This window comes from Ptychodera flava, chromosome 9 (assembly GCF_041260155.1).
Source record: "Ptychodera flava strain L36383 chromosome 9, AS_Pfla_20210202, whole genome shotgun sequence".
Classification (NCBI taxonomy): Eukaryota; Metazoa; Hemichordata; class Enteropneusta; family Ptychoderidae; genus Ptychodera; species Ptychodera flava.
The window spans coordinates 11,563,183-11,575,582 of NC_091936.1; the positions used below are offsets into that span (position 1 = coordinate 11,563,183).

General features: G+C 36.5%; 1 protein-coding gene across 3 annotated transcripts; it reads right to left on the reverse strand.

Moving 5' to 3' along the window:
* Positions 1–306: 306 nt before the first annotated feature.
* Positions 307–12,324, reverse strand: LOC139139994 (ferroportin-like). Of its 3 annotated transcripts, none has more exons than XM_070708974.1 (7): positions 11,558–12,309; positions 10,475–10,557; positions 9,374–9,533; positions 7,925–8,167; positions 7,209–7,421; positions 2,207–2,989; positions 307–1,621 (listed from the first exon to the last, which is right to left on the reverse strand). In XM_070708974.1, exons 1-7 carry the CDS (start codon positions 11,778–11,780, stop codon positions 1,293–1,295), a joined length of 2,034 nt encoding a protein of 677 aa, XP_070565075.1. In that variant the 5' UTR covers positions 11,781–12,309; the 3' UTR covers positions 307–1,292. The 3 variants fall into 3 exon arrangements, with proteins under 3 accessions (XP_070565075.1, XP_070565076.1, XP_070565077.1); XM_070708975.1 differs by having other exon boundaries at positions 10,475–10,551; positions 11,558–12,303; XM_070708976.1 differs by lacking the exon at positions 7,925–8,167 and having other exon boundaries at positions 11,558–12,324.
* Positions 12,325–12,400: the final 76 nt, after the last annotated feature.

A 12,400-nucleotide genomic window follows, 5' to 3' on the forward strand; every position in this document is an offset into this window, starting at 1 on the left:
GCTAAGAAAAGCCAAGTGTCTACATGGGGCACGCCTAGTATCTGACGTTGCTATCATCACTGACATCACAGCCAGTAGCTGCTGCTAAGAAAAGCCAAGTGTCTACATGGGGCACGCCTAGTATCTAACCTGCAATCTGACGTTGCTATTATCTCTGACAAAATATCCTTTTTTCACAAAATTGCTACACTTCCATTCATCTGTTCAATTATCTATACACAGTTATACTCATTACCATTATATATTCTGCTCACTCACCTCTGACCCAGGTGTTCAGAACTTAAATATTACAAAAAAGACAATATGTATAGGAGAATTAGCGCATTTATTAGCCATTTCAGTCATGATATAGATACATCTCATGTATAAAAATATCTTTGGAATTAACAAAAAGTGCACAAATGACTAAAAATTGTACATCTCTCACAATACTTTTAAGGAACTGTTAAAAGTTTGGTTCACTTTTATAATTGTCATGGCATGCTTTTCACTAAACAAGTTTGCCGTTCCAACCCAAATGTTGGTTAAATTTGGTAGCGCCTGAAAATTTGGACTCAAATAATATGTCAAAGCACAAGAAAATGTTCACTCAATTGATAGTACCATTGTGATATTAATTTAGGTGGCTCCCACTGAAAGATCCCAATTCTGAAAACAGAGATTATCTAAAAATAATCATATACCGGTATGTAGATAAACAATTAACAATGAGATATGGTAATGTTTGACAGGACAATGCCACATGAAAATAAAAAATTCACAATGTACTGTACTCTAAATCTTTGCTCATTTATGAGATAAAATGCTTTTTGAACAATACTTCTTTGGTCTACAACTTAAGTGCTCATTTTGAAGCTCATTGAGTAAATAGAGTTGTAAATAACTTATTTTTGTGAAAATTGAAAATTTTATTTTCCCTAGAGAGTTAAGGATTGTGGCCATTTTGAATTTCAAATGTCTGTAAACATTAGGTAATTTGTTTCTATAGTACCCAATTCGTATGATGACCCAATTTTTATTCTTGATTTTAAAAAAGCCTGAATGGTTTAAAGTTCTCTTACAGGAATTTTTAGCAAAAGTTTAAGTCATTCAATTTCAAGGTACGTACCGGTACAACATTGATGCAAGGAAACGGTACATATATTGGTATATCTGACTGACTCATAGAAATTTTAAGAAATTCAAAAATTGACTCAAAGAGTTCAAATGTTTGAGAGTCGAAGGGCACTGGTTAGTGCATTCATCACTTACATCAAAATGTTATAAAGATGGAGCTATATGACCTTTGACATCTAGGCAACTGAAATACTCTTATCTTTGGGACTGCTGTTCTGCTTTCCAACGCCACCACATTGCTTCAGTTGATGCAGTGGTAAGATATGCCCTCTCACTCTGTAGCAGTAAACCCAGTACAGAACATCACCGGTGAAAACAAAGACAAAAGAAATGATGATCAGGAGTCCAAATGTTTCGGGTCGCGGAGCAACGATGACCAGCACGAAATGTAGCATTTCCATGAAACTATTGAGTGAGTTCTGTACTCCATTGAAGACTCCTCGCTGTGTCTCTCGGACATTCTCCTGAATGATCTGTGTCACTGTCAGATCAAACATCCATAAACCTAAAGATGGATAAATGATAAACTGGGTCAGTGGGAGTATCTTTGTAAAAAGCAAACAGTTTGTATGCAAATACGGTAGTCTTAAACCGTCACCGATTGGTCAAATGTAACTGCTAAACAAAATAATAGGACAATGAGAACATTTGCCACAATAAATGTATTGCAATACTAGCAAAAGTAACAAGAATGAGTTGTAAAATTACCACAGGCATTTAAAACAGTTTGAATGGATTTTGAAAATCATGTAGCATACATAGACAATTGGTAACTTTTTCTACTTGGCCAATCATTTCTTCATCAAATTTCAATGCAGGGTTTAGCTTGATATTACCTCAGCAGGATGTATGTCATAATCCTTTATTAGAACCTCTACTGACTGACATGATAATCCATGACTTTGATCAAATGGAATTATTTTATTCCAGAAATTTCTAGATCTAATTAAGATTTGATCTGTAACTGAAAACTGACAGTCAGAAGATCAATAAACGTATGCTTCAAGTACTCGGGTTCAAATCTAGTCAGCCCCAAAGCTGTTTGCTGCATAGTAAACTATTTCTGCAACCTAACAATTTGTGGACTTACCAAGTCTTGCACAGATGATTCCTGTAAAGAATATGGATATCGATATACGTGACACTGGAGTTTCATTAGGTAGGAGATCAGTAGGTAACTCAGTCATAATGTTCACAGTTCTTGACATATTTAAGGCCACTTCAGTGTAATTCTCAGTAAGTGCTAAATATGCTATTTCTGTGGATTTATTGAATGCAGTTCTCAGCGAATTGTCACTTTCGTCAAAAGGGATGCTTAACATCAGAGATGCACTGGTTGCCATGGTGGTTGTTGTCATGGTAGTATTTGTAGAGATTTTATCAGCATAGTGCAGATCAAAGGGGCTTCCCGGAGCCCAAATACTGACAATACAGAAGATGAGGCTGAGCAGTTGTTCTGTTATTGCCCACAGACCGGTTCTTTCAAGGCCTATCTTCTTTCTTAAAAATGGATACAGCAGAGTTCCTAGAATGCCAACCATAGAGCCAATACCACGGAATACTCCTATCATCCATTCTGGAATTCCCTGGGAATACCCATATCCGGTAGTTATATAATCAAATCCAATGACAGTCATGTAGAGGAATGCCATGCCCAGCCCTGCAAAACGTACTTGGTGATCCATATACACTTTCCATCCATTCACAAAGTCAAGAACAACACTGAACATTTGGTGAAGTACTTTCTTTTCCCTTTTAGACTTTTCCTTCAGATCTTTGTCACTGACACTTTCTTTTTCCTCTTCTGCAGGATCTTCATGAAGGCTGATAGTGTTAAGTTCATTATTATCCTCATCAGCCTGGTCTTCACTTTCTGTGTGATGCAACAGAAAATTGTGAGAATAGTTCTGGTGTTATACTGTGGGTATATCCACGTGTGCAGATCCAATGAGCATCCATGGTGATTTCTAAGCCACTCTCCTACACAAGAGTGTGTGTCCATGGATATAGGCTATGGGTACACAGAATCACATAGTACTATATATTACCTTTAGTTCTCTTTGTTTTGTACCATGGAAGGTTGCCAGTCCAATAAGTTTTTCTGTTGTACATATTGGCAATAATGTGAAGCATCCCCTAATATTACATATGTACCACAGTTTACTTGCATCGAAGCGCGCGCGTACTACCGGTATTTGCAGTGCAGTGCAATACCAAAAACATTATGCCATTCCTTTATGTTACTGAGTATTTACCAATTTTGATCCGGAACTATTTTTGTTTGTAAACACAAAAAATATCGTCGACAAGATTTCATTTCACTTTGGTTCGATGCTCGTTGTTGTAAAATGCATGGCATTACCGATTACAAACTACGACAAAGAAAATTGCATGTACTTATTATAGTGTGAGGATTATTTTTATTATCCGGAAGAGCAGTTTGTTTGTCAGCGAAGCAAAAACATTGACAACGGGTGACGTCCGTTTCTGGCTCCATGGATACACGGTGGCCGCCGTACCACGGAAGCCATCATACATCGAAACACAAGTAACTGTGGGCGCAGCTTAGCCAATTAAACAGTTAACATTTTCAGAGACGTTTTTGCCTGTAGTTTTCTCACCGGACATTCCCTGTTTACAATATTAGAAAGTCACTTTTGCATGCAGTTTATTCTTTGCTTGTGTGTCCTGCACGCTATTGATAACAGTGAGCGCCTTGTGTGCCACGGTGAACACTGAAATTTGATCGTTCAACAAGTTACGTTTGCCGTATCTTACTCTTAAATTTCCCGTAAAAATCTTCAAAGTGTTAAAATGAAAAAATCAAAAGCGTTCCATGAAGTTCTCTTCGTTTGGCTATCTATGGCATGTTGCTACGTATGTGTGAGCGATCGCAAGCAGACTTTGAGCCCTCCGACGTTCCTCTTACGTCATCCTTGATAGACAAGTAAACAATAGTTTAGCCAATCAAAATAGAGGGTGTGGCAGTATTGACCAATGAAAAGTCATCGTTGATGACACAGTCCCCACTTGTTAATGGGTGCCTTGATTACAGGTCCTCAGAGAGGAAAGAGTCCTCTTCATTAGGTCTGTGATAAAAATACTTTTGAATAAATTTGCTTGATACTTGTCTGAGTTGTAGTTCAGGACATGAAAAAATCGTAATAAAATGGCCACATGGTGGCCATATTGGATCGAATCACAAAACAAATCAATGTGCATATGTATGACACAGGTCAATGTCCTTGTACCAACTTTGATTAAAATTGGTTGAAATATGCCTGACTTATGGCTTTGTACATGAAAAATCATAACAAAATGGCCGCACAGCAGCCATGTTGGATCGTATCACAAAACAAATTTACATGCATATGTATGACATTGGTCAATCTCCTTGTACCAACTTTGAATAAATTTGCTTGATACATGTCTGAGTTATGGTTCTGGACATGAAAAACGTAATAAACTGGCCACATGGCGGCCATATTGGATTGAATCACAAAACAAGTCAATGTGCATATGTATGACATTGGTCAATGTCCTTGTACCAAGTTTGAATAAAATTGGTTGAGATATGCCTGAGTTATGGCTCTGTACATGAAAAAATCATAACAAAATGGCCGCACGGCGGCCATATTGGATCATATCACAAAACAAATTGATGTGCATAGCTATGACATAGGTCATTGTCCTTGTATCAACTTTGAATAAAATCTGTAGAAACATGCCTGAGTAATGGCTCTGTACATGAAAAAATCGTAATAAAATGGCTGCCTGGCGGCCATATTGGATCGTATCACAAAACAAAGTGACGTGCATATGTATGACATAGGTCAATGTCCTTGTACCAATTTTGAATAAAATCGGTTGAGATATGCTGAGTTATGGCTCTGTACATGAAAAAATCGTAACAAAATGGCCGCACGGCGGCCATATTGGATCGTATCATAAAAAGGATTGACGTGCATATCTATGATATTGGTCAATGTCCTTGTACCAGCTTTGAATAAAATCAGTTGAAACATGCCTGAATTATGGCTCTGTACATGAAAAAATCGTAATAAAATGGCCGCCTGGCAGCCATATTGGATCGTATCACAAAACAAATCGACGTGCATCTGTACGACATATGAAGTAATCCTTGTACCAAGTTTGAATGAAATTGCTTCTGGCATCTCTGAGATATCTGCGTGAACGGACGGACGCACAGACGGACGCACGCACGCACGCACGCACGCACGCACACACGCACGGACATGACCAAACCTATAAGTCCCCCCGGACGGTGTCCGTGGGGACTAAAAAGTAAAAGCTGATTCGATGCCTCATTATAGTGATCTCAATATTATATAACTCCGCAGGGTCGCCCTGAAGCTTTGATAGACAAGTAGTACGCACAACTAATCGTCGATTCTCTCGATAAATGATGCAAATAAAAGATAGAACATATGTAATAATAACAGAACTCCATGGCCTGTGAGTGCAAGCCCGCCGTACTAGCGGTATTTGCACTCGTGCTGCGGTGACAAAAGTCTACATATACAACAAATGTCATATTTGTGGGAAGCAAGTAATGATCAACTGAAGTGGTCATTCTCTAACAAAAACAAACCATATGTAAATTTATTGACATATCCGTTGGAAAAAATCAATATATTTTTGTTTGACAAAACCTGTGCCATAGTCTCCTTATTTTTCCTTACACTATTCTATATGGCTGAGGACACAGTGGTTGTAAAATTTTATGAAAATGCTGCCTCCTCTCTCAATGATACATATTTTGTCAAAATAATCAAAATGGAAAATAAGAAAAATGGTGTGCTTAAAAGTGCATTTTCAGAATTCATACAACTTGTCTACAAATTTGTCTATACGTTGGAGACATGCCAGATTTCATCGAGGAATCTCTGAGAGTACAAATCATAATGAATCATGGGATAGCTCTAGTCTCATTTCAGTGTTGATGAATCTCATCATTCAGTATTTGTAGTCCCTTGATGGGTATCGGTATTGATACTAACAGTTTTATAAATATCTGGTTTTGGGCAGTTGATTGTAGGTAGACATGACACTGTACCTTTGATGGCCCCAAAACCATTCCATCAGCATTAGCTCAATAATTTATTTTCTGGTCCTGCACTCATTTCGATTACATCATTCACATTCACTAGTATTTTCAAGAACAATGGCAAATTCACTGGCCTGAGCACACCATTGCTGCACACTGGATTTACACATTCCACATATGATGTAATTTAAATAAATGGGACCACGGGGAAGCTTTCAAGTTCTGGTCACTGGCACAAACATATCATTAATAGCAAGAATGGCAACCAGCTTCACGATTTCTACATGCTATAGCTTACATGTAATTTTCCTGATACAAATAATCGATGATTAAATGAGCCTGCTTGGTTTGCTTTCAAAACTTTTTATCCATATTTTGTGAAACTTTTTATTAATTCAAACACTATAGAGACAATTACCGTTACTTTGATACTATTTTCAATACTGGCACTGTTGTTTCATAAAACATGTTTGTCTTTATTGGTCTCAATAAGACACATTTATGTCTTTATTGTCTCCCTAAACTTTGCTGATATACAAAAATATTATCTTTGCTGACACAATGCATTATGTATCCAATGTTGCTAAATGAGTGCTAGTCTAGACTTAATTGTCGTTGGCCTGACTTTCTGGTGACTTAATAGGAAGAACTCTTAATCAAAAGAGACGATATATGGAGGGGTCCCTGGAGACTATGGGAACACCAAGGATAGCCATCTGAGCGCCAGTGAATATTCATGAGTTGCTACACATATTCATGATTAGCCACTCATATTCATGTGGAAAGGTGTGAAAGATTCACGATATGGCCAGTGTTTACCTCTCCATATAGGGGTTTAGGCATGATAAGTTTAGTCGGTAAAATTTGATATTAGACAGGCTGTGTTGACAAATTGGCACTTTAACAAGATCATGCATAGTCCCCTGGGGAAGAAAAGGAAAGTAGCATATTTTACTAATATGACAAAAAGTAATAGAAGATACATCAGAAGCTTAATTAACAATTTATGATGCTTTATACATACCACTAAGAGTTTTATCTTCCTTGACAGCCAGGGCAGGAACTTTTTTGTATACTGTCAGTAGCAGATAGTATTCAACAAATCCTGAAACAATATTCCAGGACGCGATGAAAATGGTGCCAGCCAACATGGATGCAAATGTCATGATCTGGCCCACAACAATTGGGGCGATGATATTGACCACCAAATCAATACGACGAAGCACAGCATTCAGATCTGTAGAAAGTGATCATATTAAAAAAGACTATAAGAAGAATGCGCCTCAGGAATAGATACTAGTATTCACACTCCCAAACTATTACGACACTTTTGGTCTACCACTTATGTTGGCTCATTTTGAAGCTCATTGAATAATAAACTTTGTAATACTTATGTTTGTGAAGTTTATTAGAGTTCCCACAGGGATGGTGGCCATTTTGAATTTCAGGTTGGTAAAAATAAGGCAACTTGTTTCTTTAGTACTAAAATTTGATACTTGATTGTATTCTTGAATTTGAAAAGGAATGGCTTAAAGTTTCTTCTTAGAAAGTTTAGTCTTACAATTTCGCGGTGCAAACATAACATAACATAACATAACCTAACATAACATAACCTAACATAACATAACAAGGCAACCAGAAACTTCAATGGTAACATAGAGCTGTTGCGTATTGTAATTTTTGTATAGTCTAAGCAATATGCTTTCCTGATGTCATGTCGTGCACTTGATCATGACTCACTAGCAAGCTTTCCTTTACTTGTTCCTGCCACCACAACCACCCAGTCTTTCTGTATAGCAATCTTGTTGCCTATGCTGGCAAGGTTTGCAATGGCGCCAAAGCAGATGATTAAAGCATGGAACAGAGCTGTCAGACTATCGTTCCAAATTTGACCGATTTCTGACTGAAATGCGATCAGCAAGCCAAGCAAGGATGCACATCCAATGATGAAAGCGTTCTGGAAAAGCAAGCATAACCTGACAACTGAAGAAGATAAAATAATGTTACAGGTATGAGAACAATATAAATTTATTTGCTGTACTCTTACTCATATTTACCAAAACAAATTCAGTTTTTTTTTCAATTCAAAACATTATTTTTGTAAATTTTGTGACAGTATAAAATTCTTCACTTGTTATTGAAACTATTAATGTCATGCAAGTTTAAATCATGCAGCAGAGATTTTATTCAGCAGATGACAACTTACATCGAACATAGAGAGTAGAGAAACAAGCTACATGTCAGAATTACTTTACATATCAACTGCTGGTCTCTTGGCCACAACAGCAAATAAAATGACGAAATAATTTGAATTATCTCTGTATATCAAAGAAAAATGTTTAAATACATGAGTTTTACAAAATAAATGAAATAATTGATTAAAAAACTGAAAAATCTGAAAGTTAAAATTGAAACCACAAAAAAGATTCAAACAAAGAAATGAACTCATGAAAATATCTGAAATAATAGCAGATGGTAATGAATTACTGTAATAAATCATAGATAAAAATAAACAATAGATATGAAATAAATATTCAAAAAAAGAAATGAAAATAGATTGTAAAAAAGATTGGAAAAGAAATAAAAATAAAAATGTAATAATCATGAAATATTCAAATAACACATATGAAATGATCAAATAAAGCAATACAGCGAAGAGAAGTAATTTTGTCAGTGACCTCACCTCACAGTAATATCTATTTTTTTTTGCGAGTTGGTGCAGAGTTATTGCCCTGTTATCTATCAGTATTGATACCATGTACCTGCAGTCTTTTTACAGTTGCGCCCCTGCTATACATGTTTAAATAGTTTGCATCAACAATCAGATGGCCAAGGATGATGGTGCGACAAATACAAGAGCGATGAACCCAGGGAGCAACAGATCTTTGATAAAATATAGCTTCAAGGTTATGTATGTAAATGGCTTTCTAAGTCCGCACTTAGTAATGTGATTGTGAACTATGACTTTAACATCATTTGCAAGTTGTATTTTAATTGTCCATTAACTGATATAAGAAATTAAAGTCATAGTTCCCACACAGTTGCTCCCAGGATGCATGGCTCCTGACCTGTACGTTTTTAAATGAGAATTCCGTAGGCTGTGGTAGATGAAAGTCCCCAGGTGCAGTCTGGGTAATCAAGACTAATACCAGTAGTACCCTTGAAAGGTTCCACATGATTACGACTTACCTTTGAGTCTTGGGTGTGCATCAATCCAGTTTCCAATGATAGCACCAAACATCAACGCTGACAGTCCAAGCACTAGACCATAGATAGCAGTCAATCTCAGGGAGTTCATCTCTATGGCAACTAAGTAGAGACCCACAGCAAATGTCCACATGCGATCTCCCTGAAATGTAAAGTTTGATCAGTACATGAAAGACATGTTTGTGACATATGTTTGTTCAGAACTTTCAACACTTTGCTTGTAACCTGTCAACCGAAACCTTTCCGAATCAATAAACAGCAGTTAAAAGCCATAACAAACTTGGTAGATTTTATAGACAAGAATATTATACACTGCAATGTGTTCAGCGTGGGAGTTCAAATCCCCTCAACCCACATTGACATGGTGTGTGTAACTGGACTGGACTTACAATCACAAGAATGGCTGCTGAATGTCAGCTTCTTGGCACCTTGGAAACCAAAGTTAAAATGCGCTGGCTGGGCTGGATTAGGATTATGGTTTATTACATTTTCTAGACTATACCTATGCTACTAAAACAAGTAAAAAATTAGTAATTTCCTGGTAACCAAACCTACCCTATTTAACGTCCTCCACCCCTAAACTTGTTTCTCATTTTTATAAATCGCAAATGATTTTGCAGAATTTTGCTGTTTTTGTTGAGTCACAACAAAATAAAAATAAAAAAAGTTATTGACTGACCTACCCTAATTCCTGGGGGCTTGTAAGTTAGCGGAAACACAAATTTTTTGCATCTAAACACACATTTTGTTAGTTTGAACAAATTGTTAATAAAGCAATTTTGCTGCCGGCAAAGAGCTTGAAAGGTAGAGTGTCATCAACAAATAAACAATTAGCACATGATGATTCCCATTTAAAGAGGCTTTAATGTGGTGGCACGGAACTCTGTAAATGCTGTAAATGTGCAGGCTCATGGCTTTTGATCGGTGCTTTTCATCACTGATTTTTCACTACGAATAGGTCCAACCATATCATCAACGGTCATGGGTTGTGTTAAAGGTTGGCAATAACAAGACGACAACTCTTGGAATTATACCTCTGGACAGAAATCTATCAAATGATGTTTCACATTTCAAGTTTCTTACCCATGCTGACAGTCCTTGAGAAGTAAACAGAATAAATGCTGGGCTTCTCACATAGGCTTTCCAATTCTGTTTGTCATCTTTGGCTGAAAAAATGAAAAGAAGAAGTATTGGTTGATAAAACATATTTTGTGAAATTAATCTGAAGGAAAAAAAAATTTAATACACTTAAACAAGAAAAATACCTATTATCTGAGAAAGCTAGGAAATCTGGTCCTGATTGTTAACAAGAGTTATTCACAATTCTTCTTTCTCATAGACGATGTTTACAGGTGTATACATACTTTCAATTGTGTTGGTTCAAATTTTCTGACATTTATCAATTACGGTAAGAGGCTGTTTTAACAATTCTAAATTGTAAATTGTTAATACTTATTGTAAAATAAAGTAGACTCCATAAGTAGAATGTACGGTAACTAATATCAACAACAGGCCTCATTTTACAAACTATATATCCAGAATTTTTGGATTTTCAGGATTCAATTTTACATGTCTTTACCCTGACATAAATTATTGCAAATTTTATAAATGTAATATTATGGTTCTGAAATGAATGTCATTCTTTCAAAACCCTTAATTGGGTCAAACAGATGTATCGAAATGATAGCAGATTATTTAACAAAATTGTAAATATTAATTTGAACTGGCAGAAAAGAGATATCCTTGTTGGGCTAAGATAGTTAAAGATCTTTTATTTACTATAGGTTATGATTTTGCATGGAAAATGCAGAAAGTGAGAAATGAGTTTGTTTTTTCTTAATGTTTTCAAATCATAACATGTGTTTTGAAAGCAGACGGGCTGAGAGTACAGCTACAGAAAACAGAACAAGTAAGATGTTTCTTCCTACATTCTTTTGTGAGTTTCCATCCTACAGAAAATTTTAAATTTCATCAAAGTGTCATCAAAGTAACATTTTCGTGAAGTAACATTTTTAACTAAATGATCAAACCACCATCACAACTTCCACTAGTACTATGAGTAAGAATAACTTATTAGTAAACTTGGAAATTATGGCCAAATATTGGGAAAGCAAACGCAAATTTCAATGAAATAATTTTCTGTTGAGAAAAAATTAATAGTCTTACCAACTGCTATGAAACTGTCTCCAACAGCATCATCATCTTCTTCTTCATCATCATTCTCATTGCAACTATCATCTCTTGGTTCTCCAGCTCGTTCTAGTAAGGTTTCATCACCTTTCTCATTGTCCTCATTAGTGACATCAACATCGTCCAGCTGATTTTTCTCTTCGACACTACAGTCCGCGGAATGGTTATCTTTGTCGTCTGCTGCTTCCGAGTTTTGCATACTTTGATTTCGTGGTTGTTACCCGATGTTGTACGACTACGAGAGCTTTTCTCTGATCTTCGAAGCGCATCGCTAAAAATATTTATCAATCATCTGCTGTTCCTCACACACTGACTACCGTCTTAGTTTTCTTGTCTATGGTATCAGTGTCATCTCTTTTGTAAACACCTATACCGTACACGAGCACCTAGTACCTATGGAGCTTTCTGATGGCGTGACAACTGTATAACAGGCGTTCACACGTGAGATGAGCACTGTTTGATGTGGATGAATTTGTTGACTTTGAGAGAAAATGTTACTGGGCCAAAATTAAGAAAAGAAACCATGGAAAAATTCGGTTTTAGAGATGCTATCAGCACCACATATACGCCTACCTGTAACCGCAAGCTCAAGTGAAGTCGTGAACCCCTGGGTCAGGCTGTAGGATGAACCCCAGCTGTGAAACGAAGTGAAATATCACATACTACCGTTGGTGGCGTAGTATATTTTAGTCTCGTACATTCCTGTGATTTTGTGACTCTCAGTTTATGGCAGGCAAACCATTCATACAATTTTCAGTTCAACAGAGGACTTGTGTAACTTCTAAAATAAATTAATAAAAACATATCAATCATGTAAAG